General features: G+C 54.4%; 1 protein-coding gene across 3 annotated transcripts in view; it reads right to left on the reverse strand.

The window, feature by feature from the left end:
* Positions 1–19,868, reverse strand: part of Atp10b (ATPase phospholipid transporting 10B (putative)) — a 143,239-nt gene that overhangs the window by 21,421 nt on the left and 101,950 nt on the right. For all 3 annotated transcript variants that reach the window (XM_069993949.1, XM_069993948.1, XM_069993950.1), the window contains 9 exons: positions 19,381–19,633; positions 17,894–18,132; positions 12,526–12,717; positions 10,063–10,663; positions 8,008–8,117; positions 6,303–6,429; positions 4,845–5,029; positions 2,736–3,057; positions 89–165 (listed from right to left, as the gene is read on the reverse strand). In XM_069993949.1, the coding sequence (XP_069850050.1) occupies positions 89–165; positions 2,736–3,057; positions 4,845–5,029; positions 6,303–6,429; positions 8,008–8,117; positions 10,063–10,663; positions 12,526–12,717; positions 17,894–18,132; positions 19,381–19,633 (2,106 nt within the window). The remainder of the gene's footprint in view (positions 1–88; positions 166–2,735; positions 3,058–4,844; positions 5,030–6,302; positions 6,430–8,007; positions 8,118–10,062; positions 10,664–12,525; positions 12,718–17,893; positions 18,133–19,380; positions 19,634–19,868) is intronic.

Genomic DNA, 19,868 nt, shown 5'->3' on the forward strand with positions numbered 1-19,868 from the left:
GTGGCTCCAGGTACTGCGGGCAAGCGTCAACTCTCCAGAGAAGGAGGGAGAGCGGGGAAGAAGCGGGCGCAGCCAGAGCACGCTGTACCTGCATGCCTTCCTGTCCTGATATCCCGACGCCAACATCCGCGGCTTGAATCATGCTGACGTCGTTCGCTCCGTCACCTGAGAGGAGGGAGGTAGGTCACTCATCCAACGGCCCGGTGACAATCACAAGGCTCTGAAGTGTCCCCAAGTGTCCAAGCCTCTATCCCGGGATAGAGGAATAGTCCCACAGAAGGTTAGCTGTAGTATTTGGCCCGTAGGAAGTGTCTTTTACTATGCCCAGGAAACCCTACTTTTCCTTTTTTACCCCTGACTCAACATGTTTTTTGTTTTTTTTTTGCTGGTCATGGGGCCTGAACTCTGGGCCTGGGCGCTGTCCCTCAGCTCTTCAGCTCAAGGCTAGCGCTCTACCACTTGAGCCACAGCACCACTTCTGGCTTTTTTCTTTTTGCTTATGTGGTGCTGGGGAATCGAACCCAGGGCCTCAGTCATGCAAGGCAAGCGCTCTACCACTGAGCCACCTTCCCAGCCCTGACTCAACATGTCTTATCTGGTGTCTGTTTTTTCTGGACACAGAATTGAGGATTAGGAGAGCACCAGACGGTCCGTAATAGTTCACAAAGAAGCCTTTGCAGATGCTGGAAAGATCTGTACGAAAGCGCCCATGGAGAATTAAAGCAGAGGCTTGGGGAAGGGTAATCCATCTAGAGAAGGAACACAGGAGAACTGGAACTCAGCTCTTCTTGATTCTAGAGCCAATAGAACGTCCTCAACACAGTCTAACTTGAAATGCTGGCCACGTCCCAACAATCGGAAAGTGAGGAGAACCAACTCATGGGAGAAACTCTGAACGAGGGCTAAGCAGCCTTGCTTCTGCATTGAAGGAATGAGTGTGACCTTTTTCATTGAGAAACATTCGGTACACAGCCCCTCCGCCCCAACCTTTCTGGGGCTTGAACTCAGGGCCTGGGCACTGTCCCTGAGCTGCTTTTGCTCAGGGCTAGCGCTCTACCGCTTTGCGCCACAGCGCCACTTCTGATGATTATTTAAAGATAAGATCCTCAAGGACTTTCCTGCCTGAGCTGGCTTTGAACCATGATCCTCAGATCTCAGCCTCCTGAGTAGCTAGCATGACAGGCGTGAGCCACTGGCACCCAGCAGTTACAGTTTTTATGCAATTAAATAGTTTCTGGAGGCCTGAGGTAAGGCTGTAGATAGTCACACGCACACACGCACACATGCACACGCACACGCACACATGCACACGCAACCATACAGTTGTTTTTGGAGCAAGAGTCTCACTAGCCTAGGCTAGCTTTGAACTCTCCATCTTCTTGTTTTCACCTCCTGAGTCTGCGCTCTCTCGCCTAGTTAGATCTCATTTGAAATGCTAGCAGAGAAATTGTCTTTCCATGCCTCTCTAGGGAGAAGAGAAGCTGGCGCCATCTGGAGAAATGTGGACCAAGGAAGAAAGTCCCCCCTTCTCTGTTGGACGTGTTCCCCGACACCCAGAGGACAGGCAAGATATGGGCAGTGTTGAGCCCTGGAGACTAGGTTTTTCCTGTACATGCATAACGATAACAATTAATTATGCATTCTAGGTTATAATCAATTGTTATAGTAAAAATAGCTAATTTCATTTACGTTTAAAAATCAGGCACAACAAAAGATGACCTACATTCGCTAATAGGAGAAGGTGACGGTTCAAAACGTGCTATCATCGAAGTTATTTAAAACCCATAAACTGAGCCAGGCTCACTGAGCCGGTGGCTCACGCCTGTCATCCTAGTTACTCATGAGGCTGAGATCTGAGGATCACAGTTCAAAGCCAGCCTGGACAAGAAAGTCAAGTGAGACTCTTATCTCCAATTAACTATGTCCCTCCCCCCCAAAAATCCTGGAAGGAGCTGTGGCTCACGTGGTAGTATGCAAAAGCTCCAGGAGAGTACCCAGGCCCTGAATTTAAGCCCAGGACGGGCACAAAGCAAACACACACAAAACCCTACAAATGGTTTCTTTATAGAGTTTTCTCTATCACTTTTTGGGCCTTAGTTGACTGTAGGTATAACTGAGGCCGGGAGAAGGGAAGTAAAGGGGGAGGGGCGTGTCACGTGAAGTTTGTTTCCGGCGTATTTTGGTTCATCAGATGGGAAGCATCCAGTGTGACTGACCAGAGACCACACAATAAAGCAGCTCTGGTCCTCTTATTCTAGCACAAGAGATAAGCGTCTCACGGACTTTTCCTGCCGAGGCTGGCTTTGAACTGCGATCCTCAGATCTCAGCCTCCTGAGTGGCTAGGATGACAGGCGTGAGCCCCCAGCGCTCAGCTGGCTGCGGTTTTTTGCTTAAAAAAAAAAAATTTGAATCTCCTTACCAGCCTTCAACCCTCAGAAGCACATGGACTCTGTGGGCCCCTATGATCATCTCAGAGGGGAAGAAATGTCTACCCAGAGCCAGCTGTGGGTGCGTCTTGCTGCTGGCAAAGTGACCAGCTTGGTTGCATGCTCTCATTCGAGACTCATGCTCCTGAGTTTTCTTTGGCCAACCTGCCAATTTCAAGAGCTTGGATTTCACCTTTGCTGGGCCTGTGCTTCATCTGTAATGTCTGGGCCGCCATCCTGAGCTTGTGATTACGAAGGCGAGGGTCCCCCCGCCCCCCAACATGTCAGCCCCCCCCCCCCAGCCGCACCTATAGACAGCGTCATGACGCCGCAGTGGTCCCGCACCAGCTTGACCATCATGCTCTTCTGCAGTGGCGTGGAACGGCAGCACAGGACGGACCGGCAGTACTGGGTCAACTCCAGAAACTTCTTCTCCAGGTTCCCCTGGAAAATGACATTCAGCGTCTTCCCGTCCACGACCAGTCCAGCTCGGGGACGCGTAGCGCCCGGGGCGGCGGCAGCAGCAGCAGCAGCGGAGATGGCAGACGAGGTCTCAGCAGGTGGCTGCGGTGGTTCCTGCAATTGCTTCACCTCTTCCAGTGCGCAGGAGAGGATGGACGCACAGGTTTCCTAGCGAGAGGCGGATATCACAGGGGATTAGTAAGTCATGGTGGATTAACAGCCTTCTAAATGGTTTTTTACGGAGGTGGTGTTCCATTCTCTCTGGTTTGTTACGTTTCACTGCAGCATCTGAAACAGCATCAAAACCATATTAATCTGGTACCCAAACCGGACATCCTGCTGCCAACAGAAACAGCAATAGGTCAGTGAGCTGGCGTGGGACACAGGTCATCATGAAACAGGAAGTGTTCGTAATGTGCTGGTAGAAAATCACCATATTTTATGCAGGCTTGTACCTCTTTTCTTTTTTTGGTGTGTGTGTGTGTGTGTGTGTGTGTGTGTGTGTGTGTGTGTGTGTGTCTGTCTGTCTGTCTGTCTGTCTGTCTGTCCTGGGGCTTGAACTCAGGCCCTAGGTGCTATCCCTGAGCTACTTTTGTTCAAAGCTAATGCTCCATCACTCGAGCCACACAGCTCAAGTGATTCTTTATTGGAGATAAAGAGTCTCACGGACTTTCTTGGCCAGGCTGACTTTGAACCCAGTGAGATCCTCAGATCTCAGCCTTCTGAGTAGCTAGAATGACAGGTGTGAGCCACCGGTGCCCGGCTCACTCTATTTTTCTCCCAGCCCCTAACACCACCACCACCACCACGATGTAAGCCTACTCGATGCCCATTCAGGTTTGCCGAGGACTCCCTCTTCTGAATTCTCTGGAAAGCCGAGGGCCTTTGCAAAGTGAATTTCCTTCCCAAGCAGGGCGGGCTGGCATCAGTATTAGCAGAGAAATCAAACACCAAAGTGAGCCGCAAATGATGTTCTTTCCCTCCCTCAGTATAACCGTAAAAGCGAGAGTAGTCCCGCAGATAGATTTATACGTTAAATCTAGAATAAATGAGTCTTCTAAGGGGCCTAGGGCATTTTTCATTATATATATATATATATATATATATATATATATATACATATACACACACACACACATACACTCCCCTCACAAATATGTATCTAGAGGTTTCTTCATGGAATAAAATCCAAATATAAACCTCCTCCTATTTCTAGATTAATATCCAGATTAGCCGAGGCATGGAGATCTGGGACGGCTTCCCTTCTCCACCTTCTTCCCATCCTTCCCGCCCCCCCCCCACCTCCCCAATGCCCTCGGTGCTCAAGTTGCCCCCTGCTGGCCACTGGCACCACTGCACTTTCCTTCTCAACCCCCCCCCCCCCCCCCCCCCAGGCAGCTCCTGCCCCATGATTCCTCAACCAAGAAGACGCGTTGTAACTGGCACTGTGAACACAGATGTAATGGTGGTGGTGGTTTAGAAGCACGCCTTTTCGGATTTCCCATTCCCCCCTCCCCCCCATTCCTCACGTCTTACTGCTGTGAGGAATTCGGGCTGCAAGGTGGCCAGTGTGGAATTTGGCTTCTCTCTTCCCCAATCCCATCCCAGCCTACCAGCCTTGCGCATCCCCTTCCTCCTTTAGGGGTCCAACTCGGACACCACGGGGGCTGCGGTTGTGGTTTGAGGCTTAGATTCATTTCACGGGGAGCGTCAGTATGGTGGGATGTGATTAGCACCATCAGCGGGACAGCGGGGTTCTAGACTCAGGTCTGTTGGAAGCCAGCAGATGGGGGGCCGGGCCTGGTGGCGCACACCTGTAATCTCAGCATGCTAAAATCCAAGGTGGTGTGGCGGTGAGGGCGGAGCTGGGGAAGGGACTAAGCCTGTGTGTGCCCCAGCAGACCCACGGCCGGCCGGGTCTCCCGCGGGGCCCGGAACTTGAACCCGGGGCTCACCTGGCTCTCGGTGTTAATGGTGTACACCGTGTCCGTCTGATCCAGGAGTCGGCAGGCGTGTGCGATGTTCACCGCCGTCTCCTGCTTGTCTCCTGTCAGGACCCAGAGGTGCAGCCCTGCCTCCCGCAGGGCAGCGATGGTGTCGGGGACCCCGTCCTGCAGCCGGTCCTCGATCCCCGTGGCTCCTGGAGGGACCAGAGGTGATCTTCCATACATGAGCACCCCCTGCCCCAGGCCAGCACTGAAGGAGGATCACCCTGCCTTCCCGGAGCTCACAGGCCGTCCGGGAAGGATCCTGACGGAGCTTCATGCTCAGAAAGGCCACGGGTGACGCGTGCACACCTTACTGGGGGAGAGCAACTGCAGCTAGGCTGGCACCATGAGGCCCGAGAAAGACACGGGGAGGGGGGAGAGATGGGAGAAAAGGGGGAGAAGGGAAACAGAAGGGGAGAGGGAGAGCAGAAGGAGAGGGGGGAGAGAGGGAAAGAAAGCTGCGGGAAGGAATGAAGGTGGAGATGGGGAAGCGTGAGGAGGTAGAGGGGAGGGAGAAGGGGGATAGAGGAGGAGATGGGGGAGAGGAGGGGAGAGGAGGGAGGGGGAGAAGAGAAGGGTTAGTCTGGAAGCAGGGGGGAGAGGGGGTTTGGAGAGGGGGAGAGGAGGAGGGGGGAAGAGGCAGGAAAGGCTGAGCACTTCTGAGCCTAGAAGAATCGCCATGGATTCAGTAGCAAAGGAAGTTACTCAGGGGTTGTTGGGTGGGAGAGGGAGGGAGTTAAATTTGTGTTTCCAGATCAACTTTTTTTTTGGGGGGGGAAATCTCTTCTGCCAAGGGGATCTGGATATTTCTACCACCAATGGGGAGGAGACGAAAGGCTCCGGCCCTTGTCCTCCCAGAGATGGCTGAATTAACCGGGACTCAGATGCTGGCACGCTTCGGGACGGACTTAACATGCGGTGCATCAGCCTTGAACGGTGGCAGGTGCACGTGGCCCTCCAGGAGTATATTCCTCCAACAGCGAATAGCTTGCTCCATGATTAAGCAAAAAATAAAATCTGCATTTCAATGGAGCTTCATTTCCAGCCGTAGACTGCTGGCCGTCCATTTCACCCTGGCAGTTTGTCCCTTTGGGATAATCCAGCATGCTCAGAGCGCTGGTTTGGTTTAGAGACTTAGCCCGGAGGGCACATCTCTTCTCCAGGCCTGCGTTAGAGTTCAGGTACACAGAAGCACCTTTCTCTCCCAGGCTGCAAGGTGCGGCTCCTGGAGCCCATGTATAAACCGGGGCAGCCAGGACGAGAGAGGATGGAAAATGCATTTCCTGGTGTGTCAATAAGCAAAGGTGACAGGGGAGCTGTGAGGCCTGTCCCAGCTGGGGGACACCGAGAGCCAATTCCTCCTCACCTGGAGCGGCCGAGTTGAGCGTGAGGCTGGCGTGCTGGGCCGATTCATCGTTAGCTTACCTAGCAAGGTGAGGTGGTTCTCCAGATGCTGCGCAGTCTCCATGAGCAGCTCATCCCGGTTGTCCAGGGAGGCCTCGGCCTCACGCCGGAAACTGACCCATCGCCAGAAGTCCTCTTCGCCTACGACCTGTGTAGGGTGGGGTGGGGGCAGGAAGAGGCCTGTGAGTCACCTCCAAGCGCTCAACAGGTTGGCAAAAGCCCACAGGGTGGGCTTTTCTAGCCTGGCTAGATCACGGCGAGAACGATGTTGGCTTAAAGCAAAACTCAATGAAAGGTGGCTCGTTCTGTGCCATGACCACCGAGAATCTGTTGAGATCTGGTTACGCTCGGGGCACGGGAGTTGATCCAGATGGAGACAAGGCTCCTGGGCTTGACTTGTTGACCGAGGGAGACGGAGGGACATTGGGCAAGTAAGTGACACAAGAGGCCTTCAAGGAACGTCACACAGATAATACAAAAGGGAAGAGATTCTGGAGAATGCTGCGTGTGGTGGGGGGGCGGGGCAGGGAGAGAGAGTTACTGGGAACAGAGGCTGCATTCTATTGGCTGTTCAGGTCTCCTTGACAGGTGATGTACAGCCTAAGATCCAATGAGGGGGAAGGAGTCTGGCAGGGGGAGGAGCCAGGGCAGTGTCACAGCCTTACCTTCTCTCTGTCCCCTGAATGTGCTAGTTGCTGGGAGGATGGGAAGCCAGGGAGGGAAAGGGCTGGAAACGAGGCCTGAAAGCAGCAGCTGTATCCTGCCCAGCTCGTGGACACCTTCACAGATCTGGTGTCCCCCAACAAGGCTGTGCCTTCTTTCCCCAGAGCCCCCATGTTTAGACCCTCCTCTTGGGGTTACAAACACCCCGTCTCTTATAGAAACGAAGGATGCTTTGGTACGAGCACCAAACACGTCCTGCGTGCTCTCCCCCTGCCCCATGACATTGTAAAGAAAACCAAGGTGACTCAGATAAGCCTTTTGAGGAGTGGCCGTGGAATCCACGAGGCTGAACCAAGGCCAGGGGTCAGAGAGCAGAAGCGGTGAGGGTGTGATTTGAACCCGCAGTGCCGAGTACTTGTCCCAGGTGCTGGCGCATGCCACGAGGTGAGACCAGGGAGCGGCCAGCGCCATTTCATGACTAAAAACAAAATCATCTCTCCATTGGAAGTGGGGGGAGATGAGGCCTTGTAGCGAGGCCGGTGTGGCTTTCACGTGATCACCCCGTAGCTCCATCTAGAAATGTATATGGCCATGACAGCATACTAGGCCCAGAACATCACACCTACTAGATCTTCGGGGAAGGGAAGCAACAGATGCCCTGTCCCTGCCCTTCCCGAGGCGGGCGATCTATCCCATGGTAGCTGGGCTCAGCACAAAGCACCAGGGAACGGCACTGCCCGTGGCCAGAGCGGAGCAGAACCTCAGCCCGCAGCCCTCATCCAAGGACCAACTGCTACACGGACAGACGGACGGTGGCCGAGGGCTGTGCCACCCACGGAGACCCAGATTTGCCAGCTGCTCTCAATTTGCAAGAGAAATGGAAATCGGGATGATAACGCGGCTGCATAAAGAGCTGCCAAATCCAAAGCAGGGGGTGGGGATGGGGATGATGAACTCTTCCTTAAGAAGACAGACTGACTGACTGACTGACCGACTGACCCAGGGCAAGGCCATTCAGCTCTCTGCTGGTGGCCAGGATGGGCTGGGGAAAATGGCTTCCTACCTTCTTGGCGATGCACAGTGTCCTCAGGCCGTCTCGGGCATACAGATCTAGATGGTTCTGGGTGCGGAGCCGGATTTTCTTCAGCTGCTTTTCCTCATTCACGTCAGTCGCTGTCAAAACAGTCATCGTTTCCCATGAAGCCCTGTGTGTAGGCTTAGTGCTCCTGCCCCGCCCCCTCCCAGAAGACCAGGATTGTCCCAGCTGACCATGCCTTTCCTCCGTGCCCAGCTTAGTCCTGCCTGCCTAAGTTTCCAGCTTTGGAAATCCATCTCTAAGGCTGAAGATTTAATACTACCATCAGCTTCCTCTCTGTTGCCTGTATCCGCTCACGTCCTATGTCAGCTTTCCAACCCAGATGTCATGAGTTTAGGTTCGTCACTACTCAGGGTTTGCTATGTTTGGCAAAGAGATGCTTTTAGGAAAAAACTGATATAGTGTTTGTATTTCCTGTAAATCTTGGGTGAAAAATGTTTCAGTGTGAGATTCCAAAAAAATCCCTTCTGCGGATATTCTACATAATACATTTCTTGCAGGAGAAACTTGTCTTTCTCTTGAAATTTCAATACTTTTCATGATCAGATGCTTTGTGTGTGTGTGTGTGTGTCGGTTGTGGGGCTTGAACTCTGGGCCTGGGCGCTGTCCCTCAGCTCTTTAGCTCAAAGTGAGCGCTCTACCACTTGAGCCACAGCACCACTTCTGGTTTTCTGGTGGTTCATTGGAGATAAGAGTCTCATGGACTTTCCTGCCCAGGCTGGCTTTGAACCGCGATCCTCAGATCTCAGCCTCCAGAGTAGCTAGGATGACAGGTGTGGGGCAGGACAAAAACTGTCAGCATTTCCTTGGTCAAAGCGGCCATGAAGGTGTCACTAAACCGTTGCAATACTCTGCAAAGCTGAGCTGGCACAAAGCCTCGAATCCTTTCCCAGGGCCGGACTGAGAACCAAGTCTAGACTCCTAAGCAGCGGACAGACATTTGTGTCTCTCCCTCTATCCCTGGATACAACGCAAAGCTAAAATCACCTTCCTAATGGGGAGCTAACTGTAGAAAGGTGCAATAATGCTGAGATTTATTTATTTTTTATGTTTCATTATTCAGGTGCTTGACGCACATTCTCACGTAGGCCTTTTCTTATCAACCACTTATGAACAGTATTTTAATTTGGAAGGCACCAGTGTCGGAGATCAAACCCTTTGGGCTTGCATTTACCTTTTTGCTTAGGCTGCCAGGAACCTCAGCGTGGAATGTTCAAAGGCCGCAACATATCAAGCCTAGAATTCTCTTTCCCTCCCAAGTTTTGCTTTCCCCCGTGTTGACAGCAACACAACACAGCACTTGTATCTTTCCCTGGAAGCATCTGCCATACATTGTGGGATGGGATGAGGAAGGCAGAAACTAACATTATCTCCAGGGCAACGTGGATGTCATGCAAGTGTTGGGTTTGCTAGCCTGCCAGCGGCTGAGATGAAGAGAAGTAATTAGCTCCCTTCCCATTCTAAACACTCATCAATCCCATGAACCTCTTGGCCGGGTTCCAGGGTTCGATGGCGTTGGATGCCCAGGGCTGCCTGGGCGATTCTCAAGCTTGGCTGGCATCTACTGTCCGGAGAGAATCACAGCCCCATCACCGTCTCCGGCTTGCTCGCCATCACGGGGCAGGTGCACGCCGCTGCCAGGGGCAGCGTGGTAGGGAAGCGGGGTGGGCAAAGGAGGATATAAGAGGAGCCAGAATTTCACCCTGATTGACCACATCTGGTGAATCCTTCCGGTTCCTTTCAGGGCCCTCAGAGTTCCAGGCGCTGGGAGGTGTATCAGGGCATTCATACCTCGTGTGAACAATCCAAACGAGTTTGGGAAAAGGGATCAACGTGGCAGCCTGCTGGAAGCCTTCTGGGGTCTTTAGCAATGCTAATGAGCCTTGTGATCTGCCGGTCCACAGAGACCTGGCTCTGAGTGGATCTCCCAGGCCGGTATTCTAGGTGGAGCCTGCTAGACTGGTCCTTACCACTCCACAGTGCCTTTCTTGACCACCCAACACCTGAGAAGGGGCGACTCACCGCAGGCCGGGTCTTCCAGCAGGTCCATGATGACCGAGTCGGCGCCCTTGGTATAGACGACGATCTGGCCGGTCAGCGGGTGCCTCACCACCACGGACATCCTCTTCCTGACCGCGTCGAAGCCCAGGGTGTAGAGGAGGTCGAAGGAGAGGCAGGTACCCTGTGGCAGGCGCACGGTCACCTGCTCGGGGGTCCGGGACACCAGCGTGAAGCTGTAGGCGCGGGCAGCGTGGACCAGGGCGGCCTCGTCCGGGCTCTCGGCCTCGTAGCACAGCTCAGCCCCGGCCAGGCCGAGCCCAGGGGGCCCCAGCCCCTCCTCCAGCGACGCCCCCGACCCGGACTCCAGCCCGTCCCCCTGCTCCCACGCGCTGCTCCGGTAGCCGCAGTCCGAGGAGGAGTCCCGGCTGCACACCGACGCCCCGTCTTTCTCCTCCGAGTCCGCGGTGGGCAAGTGGGGTCCCAGGCTCTCCCCGAGGTCCGTGTCCGAGGGCGCGGTGGACGAGAAGGACTGGCTGAGCCCCAGGAGCTTCAGCCTCTGGAACAGCTGCTGGATCTTCTCCAGGGAGGTGCCCAGCGCCCTGGAGGAGGGCGGAAGGGTGACCTGGGCCCCAAGGGAGAGAGGCCCATGTTACACCCATGGGCCCCATGCAGGGGCGGTGGGCCCCAAGTGGATTCTTTGGGCATTTTTTGGGGGGGATCCTCCCGTAGGATGAGGGAGCTGGACAGCTCGGTGTCCTCTATTTTTTTCTTTTGGTCGGTCGTGGGACTTGAACTCAGGGCCTGGGCGCTGTCCCTCAGCTCTTCAGCTTAAGGCGAGCACTCTACCACTTGAGTTACCGCGCCACTTATGGTTTTCTGGTGGTTTATTGGAGATCAGAGCCTCATGGATTTTCCTGCCTGGGCTGGCCTTGAACTGGGATCCTCAGATCTCAGCCTCCTGAGTAGCTAGGATGACAGGCGTGAGCCACTGGTTCCCAGCTGGCCCCCCCCACCCCCTCTTTTTCCCTGAGCATTCCACTCTGAGCACGGTCCAAGGGAAAGCCAAGGAGATACAAGTCAGACACGTGAGATCAGAATCCAAGCCCTAGATGATCCCCTGTATCTGCTTTATCTTGATGTAACATCTCCAGGGTCACCTTCCCTGACCCCGGACGCCATCGAGATGGCCGAGGAAGCCAGCAGGCCCACCGTGAGCCACGCAGGGGCCACCATCCCCCAGGGAGAGTGTGTGGATGGGTGGCAGAGCTGGAACTCAGCGCTGGCCGGTGGGTGCTACTTCCTGTCACTTTCCAAAGTAGGGTTCAGGTCTCAGCTCACGCTTCCTGAGTTTGTGAAGAATCGAAGGCAGATCTACCTTGAGTGGCTTTCAAGGTCTAACTTGACATCAATGCCCGCCTGTCATATTTCCATGGAAAGAGCCTCATGCTTAGAGATCCATGTAACCACATAGCCCGGGAGCCATATTGGAGTCTTACATTATCAATCTGTATTCATTTGCTCCGTCCCCAAACATACCTCACAGGTTCCGGAGACAGCAGGAGGAAATGGTGATGCAGGTGAAGGGTTTAGCACTGGTGTTGGCACACAGCCACACATTCAGTACATACTGACTCTTACTGTCTACCCCACAGGCTTAAACAAAGTATGAAAGTTGCCCAGAGTTGAGGTATACCTTCTCGCATTCTGTTTAAAGACAAGGCAACAGCTGGGTGTTGGTGGCTCACACCTATAATACTAACTCAGGAGGCTGTGATCTGAGGATCACAGGTTCAAATCCAGCTCAGGCAGGAAAATCTGTGAGACTCTTATCTCAAATTAACTGCCCAAAAGCCAGATGTGTAGCTGTGGCTCACGTGGTAGAGTGCTAGCCTTGAGCAAGAAAAACTCAGGGACAATGCCTAGGCCCTGCGTTCAAGCCCCAGGACTAGAACAGGAAAGGAGGAAAGAAGAAAAGAAGGAAAGAAGAAAAGGAAAGGAAGAAAAGAAGGAAGGAAGGAAGGAAGGAAGGAAGGAAGGAAGGAAGGAAGGAAGGAAGGAAGGAACCCAGCCTGGTACTGGTGGCTCACACCTGTCATCCTAGCTACTCAGGAGTTTGAGATAGGAGGATCATGGTTCAAAGCCAGCTTGGGCAGGAAAGTCCATGAGACTCTTATCTCCAATGAACCACCAGAAAACCAGAAGTGGCACTGTGGCTCAAGGTGGTAGCGTGCTTGCCTTGAGCAGAAAAGCTCACGGACAGCATCTGGGCCCTGAGTTCAAGCTCTAAGACTGGAACAACAACAAAAAATTCAGAAATAAGGGAACAGACCCAACGGGCAAAGCACCTTTTCTGGGTCTCACAGTAACAGAAGGTTGATCTTGTGGGTAGAACCCAGGGCTCATGTCTCTGTGACCAGAGCTCTTCCCCTCCCTCCCCCTCTCCCTCCCTCTGCTCCCCTCCCCCCGGCCCTCAGAAGTCCTCACTCTCCGCCGGGGCGCGGTGGTGGTGGACACCATGACCGAGTTGCAGATAGCCAGGGCAAGGAAGAAGTCGGCGATGGAGGCGGTGGCTGCGTGGGCAGGCTGGGCAGGCCGGGCCTGGGCCAGGGACTCCAGCCACAGAGCAGCATCTTGCACCTTGCTCAGAAGGGTTTTATCTGGGGTCACGTCTTTTTCCTGGAAGAGAAAGGCCAAGAACATCTTTCCTGAGAGGTCTGGGGGAGGAGGGTGTCTTCCAGTAGATTCTTTGCAGCCTTGCTATCTTGGTTCCCAAACATCCCCCTCTCCAGCCCGCCATCTTGGATTTCTGCCCCAGCCGCTAAACCAATATGGCGGCCTTCCATCTGTTTCCTTGCTTCCCAAAACTCCACTTCCTTCAGCCATAGCTTTGCCTTACTCTCTAGCGTTCCTGGTTAGTTGACGGTTGGCATTTCTACTTTTCCTTCTTTGACCCTCCTCTGGCTCTCGGTGTGGACCCCCAGCCCCTGCTCCCTTGGCCGTGCGCTGCGTGCATATTCCTTGTGTTTGTAAAAGCCCTCCCCGGTCCTTGATGTCCTGCCCCTGCCAGTCACCGCGAGAGCCCCCTTGTCCACAGTGGAGACCTTGGAGTCACAACCACCATGTCTGAACTGAGGGCCCACAGGCGTCAGGCAGATAAGGCAAACACTGGAAGTGGGGTGGGGTGGGGGGGAGAGCTGAGGGTGTGGTTGTGATGGAGTTGGGGGTCTGAGAGCTACCCTGACTTTTCAGATAACCAGAGGTGAGTCTCTCCTCTCCTTCCCCTCCCTCTCTTCTCTCCTCTCTTCTCCTGTTCCCTCCCTTCCTCTCCCTCTCTTCTGTCTTCTCTCCTCCCCTTCCCTCCCCTCCTCTCCCTCTCTCTTCCCCTTTCTCCTTCCCCTCTTCTCTTCTACTCTCCCTCTCTCCTCTCTCCTCTTCCCTTCCCTCCTTCTCTCCTCTCCCCTTTCATCCTCTCCCTATCTTCTCCCCTTTCTCCTCCCCTTCCTTCCTCTCACCCTCTTTTCTCCTTTTTCTCCCTCTCCTCTCCCTCTCTCCTCTCTTCTCTCATTTCCTCTCCTTTCCTCTTTTCCCACCCTCCCCTCTCCTCTTCCCCATCTCCACTTCGCCCTCCCCTCTCTTTTCTTCTCCCCATTTCCTCTCTCACCTTCCTTCTTCTTTCCCTTCTTTCTCCCCTTCCTCTTCTCCTTCCCTCTCCCTCCCTTCCCTCCCCTATCTCTCCTCTCTTCCCCTCTACCTCCTCTCCATTCATCTTCTCTCTCCTCCTTTCCTTACTCTTTCTTCCCCTTTCTCTCCTCCTTCCTCCCTCTTCCCTTCTCCTTCCCTCCCCTCTCCTTCCTCCCCTCCCCTCTCCTGCCCTAGCCTCAGCCTCTGATAAGGCACTACTCTGCTCCAGGCTGTGCATCATGCATCTCCAAATGCCCAAGTGGTCAAAACCACTACCTATTATTTACCCCATGTCTCTGACCTGATCTGCAAGCATTGTGAGGGCTGAGGCCATCTCTGGTGTGTGTGTGTGTGTGTGTGTGTGTGTGTGTGTGTGTGTGTGTGTGTGTGTGTGTGTGTGTGTGTGTGTGTGTGTGTGTGTGTGTGTGTGTGTGTGTGTGTGTGTGTGTGTGTGTGTGTGTGTGTGTGTGTGTGTGTGTGTGTGTGTGTGTGTGTGTGTGTCCCTCCGCATGACAGATTCCAGGCAGGCACCATGCTGGATGCTTGTCCAAGGATTCCTTTCACTAGTATTCTCTACTTCATTTCCATTCACAGGCTCCTCTGTGGAGTGTTCACACGGGAGAGTCCTGCTGCTCAGGTTACAGGGATGGTGGGGAATGTAGCCCAGAGTCAGGCCTTGCCTGAATGGGATCTCAAACTTCACCTAACCATGGTCTCATTACTCTCACTTTTCACTTTGATTCAGGCAAATGGGACTCCCAAAGCCCCAGGTCACTCATTCCATGCTAGCTTTTGAATCTTGCTCTTTCCAATGCCAATCACCCCCTCCCCCCCCCACGATGCCAGTGCTTCCCTAAACCTAAATGCAGATCCAAATCAACTGGGCGTCGGATTGAAATGCAAACTCTAATTCAGCAGGTGTGCAGCAGAGCCTGGGCATCTGAATTCCTGTCCAGGTGGCACTTGTGCTGTGATCTAAGGGCCAGGTAGGATCTGGGGTCCCATGGCCGTCAGTGGGGGTCTCCCCACCCCAAGGCTGGGTGGGGAGAATAGGGCCAGCTCCACTCTGCTCTCCTGTCAGCTTGAATAAGTCACCCAGTTCACCCTGGAAGCTCACTGATTGGCTGCAGGCTCTTGTTGCTATGGCAACCCATCAAACTAGAGAAGAGAGCAAACAGGTTGGGCCTCCCCCCTCCCCTCCAGTTAACCCTTCGTGGCCATGAATTCTCCTGTGTCCTCCTTCCCTTCCTCACCTCTCCCTGACTTGCACCTTTCCTTCCAGCTCCCCCCCCCGCCCCCGCCACCAGAACCCCTGATCGATTCCTCTAGCTCACACAGGTTTTCTCCTGTAACAGTGGGGAGAGGCTGAGAGGCCGCTGCCCCTGATGGCTGTCCCCGGGGTTGGTGGAGACACACACTTCAGCTCTGCCATCTGGCCTTTGATTCTCTTTGAATCCTTAGCTGGTGGTTGTGATACTATCATAGAAACAGATTTCCTGGGTTGCTGGGGAGCCGAGGTTGACATGCTGCTCAAGGCCATGATGTTTTACTCCCTGGCTGAAGTTGTGCCCTCCTTGATGGGAAACACTGGGAAAGCCCAATGCTCCCTTGGACAGCACACCATTGCCCAACGCTCACTTCACAGCACTTGGATTGCACGGGTGGCTCACGCCTGTAATCCAAGCTACTCAGGAGGCTGAGATCTGAGGATCCAAGCCCAGGCAGGAATGCCCATGAGACTCTTATCGCCAATGAACTCCCCAAAAAGCTGGAAGTGGTAGAGCACTAGCCTTGCACAAAACAACTCAGGGACAGCACCCAGGCCCTGAGTTTAATCCTAGTACCCCAGTACCCCTCTACCCCCCTGTATGAACAACAAATGGGTTGTTAAAGGCAAGTTTCCCACCAATGGGACAAAAATCTGTGGAAATTATGCAGTGGCCTTTGAATCCCAAAAGAAGAGAGGTGTAGGCCTCTAATCCCAGCTCTTGGGGAGGCAGAGGCAAGAGGATCTTGATCTGAGGCTGGTCAGGTTAATAATAGTCTCAGACCCTATCTGAAAACAGAGGCCCCCCAAAAATATAGGCTGAGGTATGGTTCAAGTAGTAGAGTGCCAGCCTAGCATGCTGCAAGGCCCAGAGTTCCAACCCCATTCCTTTCCCAAAGCAGGTGCTTCTTTCCATATCTGACTTTGAGGCCCGGGCAGCAGAGGCTGGGCAGGGAAGCCCCTGCCCCAGAAGGGAGTCATGAAGTCAGGGCTCAGGTCTAGCTGCAGCGGGCAGGGTGGGCGGGCCTTCCCCCTGCCTCCCCCGTGTTCTCCTGGTGCAAACTCCACAGCCCGGTCCAGGGAAGCATTGTGCGAGAAGAGGCTTTTGGTGAGGAAGGGCGCAGCCTGGCTTCCTACGGGCCAGAAACGAAACCTAAGGCTGTTTTATCTTCCATCTGCCGTGCTATTAAACCTTGGCTCAGAAATGGCCATTTTCCTAAGTATATTACCTACCTCAAAACCACAGGCTTTATAGCGGGCAATTAAGACAGAATTATTCCTGCTTCCTCGTTTTTGATAGTAAAAGAATAAAAAAAAACCCCAAGCAACACCACCACCACCAGAAAACAAACCCCAGGATGCATGCAAGAGGGACAACTCAGGACTCAGGGCCTGCTCTGTGTGTGTGTGTGTGTGTGTGTGTGTGTGTGTGTGTGTGTGTGTGTGTGTGTGTGTGTGTGTGTGTGTGTGTGTGTGTGTGTGTGTGTGTGTGTGTGTGTGTGTGTGTGTGTGTGTGTGTGTGTGTGTGTGTGTGTGTGTGTGTGTGTGTGTGTGTGTGTGTGCATGCACGTGCGCTGGTGCTGGGGCTTGAACTCAGGGCCTGAGCGCTGTTCCTGAGCCTGTCTGCTCAAGGCTAAGGCTCTGCCACTTTGAGCCACAGCTCCACTGCTGGTTTTTGGGTGATTAATTGGAGATGAGTCTCATGGATTTTCCTGCCCCAGCTGGCTTTGAACCATGATCCTCAGCCTCTTGAGTTGCTAAGATGACAGGCTTGAGCCACTGACTGGTATGTGACTCACTATTTGATTTTCTAGAACAAAGCCGGATGAGAATTATAACCGGGGCACCGTCAGGTAATGCAGAAGGATGGAAAGAGTCCACAGGCTGCAGTCATCTAGTGAGTCGGCTGCAGAGCTGAGACTAGAACCTGTGCTTCAGGCCTGGCTACCTAGACTCTTCTAGAACCCCCTAAGTGCTGCTGCACCCCGCCCCCTTCCTCTCCGGCCTCCTTGGGTGAACATGTCACTGTCCCATCCTTACCCACCCATGGCGAGAATCCAGTCCTAACTCACATCTCCATTTCCTTATTGCTCCCGAGTGAACTTTGAACTTGAGTTGTCAGCCAGGCAGAGCCATGGCGATGATCTGGGGTGGGGTTGGGGGGGGATAGCTCAGGGGCTGCTGTGTCCCCAGCGCAGGACCGCATCACACGGACACCATCCACGAGGATGACCGGAAGGCCAGAAGTTCAAGACCACCCACGGCAACAGAACAAACACCCCCGTGTCCAAAGTAAGTAAAGAAAACCGCTGTTCAGGAGACAGAGGTTTGAAGCCAGCGTGGGCAGAGAATCTGTGGTTTCCAATAAACCTTCCCACCTGGGCTGGCCTTGCCATGATCCTCAGATCGCAGCTTCCCAAGACGCTAGGATTACAGGGGTGAACCCTGGCCCTCAACTTCCAATCTGTCTCAAAGAGAGAAGCAAGAAATCTCCACGTCCCGAGGACATCTCTCGGTTTCTGAGCCCACACAGGCCCGAGGCCGCCATGTGGAGAATCCTTTGCCCTTCCGTGCCCTAAAGCCTCCGCGTCCTCTCTTCCTACCACAGGACACTCGCAACTCAAAGAGGTAAAACAAGGACACAGGCTCACGCCTGTCATCCTAGCTTCTCAGGAGGCTGAGATCTGAGGATCAAGGTTTGATCCCAGCGGGGGGCAGAAAAGTCTGTGGGACTCTTATCTCCAGTGAACCACCAAAAGAACACACACACACAAAACGCAAGTGGCGCTGTGGCTCAAGTGGTAGAGCGCTCGTCTTGAGCAGAAAAGCTCAGGCACAGCACCCGGGCCCTGAGTTCAAGTCCCACCATGGACAAAAACCCAACCCACCAAGCCAAGGACTTACTATGGGGCTGCTGAAGGCCACGGGGGCCTGCGGGCTGTCCCAGCGGCCCTCGGACCTTTGCCGGGCATGGCCCTGGAGGGGCACCCGGGCACTCTGACTCCTCCTCAGGGGCTGGGCACCGTCCTGCCTTCTTGTGGCCGCTTGGTCTTGGGCCGCTCTGGCGGGGAAGGGCAGGCTGTGGTACTGGGCCCACGCTTCGGGGTCCGAGTCCCGCTCCTTGGGGGTCTCCAGTCGCTTGGCTGCAACAAAGGAGATTGGTCATGCATCGGCTGGCCAAGGTGTGTGTGGGGGAAGCTGGGGTTCGGGTGGGGGGGAGCAGGGGAAGCGGCTCTAGGGCTCTGAAGACCGGGCACTGGGCTATGGAGACCAGGTCCCCGATCCTGCATCCAGAACCTTCTTGGGTGTGTGTCTGAGCTCCGACCTCCTTCACATCTCTATTTACCTCCCAGGACTGCGTGGAAGTGGCTGACCGGGAAGGGTAGCTGCTTTTATTGTTATAAAGAGATCTCCCCATGGTGGAGGGGCTGCGTGCGGCTCCCTGTAACACCTTCTTTGGCATCCTCCACCCCTCCCGCCCAAAACGAATGAGCGCTGTTCCCCTGAGGGGCTCTTTTCCTAGTTAGAAAGTGTGTGTGTGTGTGTGTGTGTGTGCGCGTGTGTGCGTGTGTGCCTGTGTGTGTGTGTGTGTGTGTGTGTGTGAGAGAGAGAGAGAGAGAGAGAGAGAGTTTATGGCAGGGAAGTGGTTGAGTCTATCAGATCTCTTTTTTTTTCTTTCTGATGGTCCTGGGATTTGAACTCATGGCCTCCTGCTTGCTAGGCAGGTGCTGTACACATGAGCTACAAGCCCTTAGCCCCTTTTGAGTAGACCCTCATATTTTTTCCAGGGCTGACCAGAGACTGTGATCCTCTACCTCAGGGCTCCTCTGTAGCAGGAATGAGGGGCATGCGCTACCACTCCTGACTCACTAGTTGAGATGGGCGGCGGGGCGGGGCGGGGGGGCCCTCTGGTAACTTTTTTTTTTGCCCAGGTTGCACTTGAACTGTGACCCTCCTGATCTCCGTTTCCTGAGCGGCTGGGGTTACAGGAGTGAGCCAATGCATGGGGGTTGTCAGGTCAGGTTTATAGGCCAGCCATGTAGGTGAACCATCTAATCCGCTACATCTTACAGCCTTATCTCCTACAGCAAACCACTGCGTGGTGGAGGGTCTCGCTAGTGGGGGCCAGATCTGACCTCTGTGTCCAGACATGACCTCTGTGTCCAGATCTGACGTCTGTGTCCAGACCTGATAGCAATGACATGTCCCATTAGGCAGCCCAAGAAACTCCTAAACCTTGTCGCACAGCCTGTCTGTTCCTGGGGCAGACACTTGATGTGAGAAAAGCCATCAGTCAGAGAAGCACAGAGGGGGTGTGTGTGAGTGTGTGCGTGTGTGCGTGTGTGTGTGTGTATGATGTGGTTCAAGCCCCTGGGACCCCCGGCACGCACCGTTCTCTTGGTGGCGGAACTCAGAGCCCCCGATGGTGCAGCGGCGGAACACCATCTTGTTCTCGGTGAGCGTGCCGGTCTTGTCGGAGAAGACGTAGTGGATCTGGCCCAGGTCCTCGGTGATGTTGAGGGCCCGGCACTGAATGGCGGTGCCGCTGTCCTCGTCGTACAGGTCCAGGTCGTGGTGCAGGAGGAAGATCTGGCCGAGCTTCACCAGCTCGATGGACACGTACAGCGAGATGGGGATGAGGATCTGAGGGGAGATGGGCGGGCGGCATGCCGTGAAAGCCGGAGGGCAGCTCGCAGGGTGGACTTCCCCCGAGGGACCAGCCTCCCTCGGATTCTGAAATCTCCTGGGGCCTTCCGTCCCCCTGGGCTGAGGGGGTGTCTGTGGGGACACCGCGAGTGGGGTGCATGGCTGGTGGGGGTGGTCACGGGAGTCGCAGGGTCGGGGTCAGAGTCAGCCCGGGTTTTGGAACTGGACTCTA

Source organism: Dipodomys merriami, unplaced genomic scaffold (genome assembly GCF_024711535.1).
Source record: "Dipodomys merriami isolate MVZ:Mamm:240054 unplaced genomic scaffold, mDipMer1.0.p SCAF_44, whole genome shotgun sequence".
In the NCBI taxonomy this organism is placed as follows: Eukaryota; Metazoa; Chordata; class Mammalia; order Rodentia; family Heteromyidae; genus Dipodomys; species Dipodomys merriami.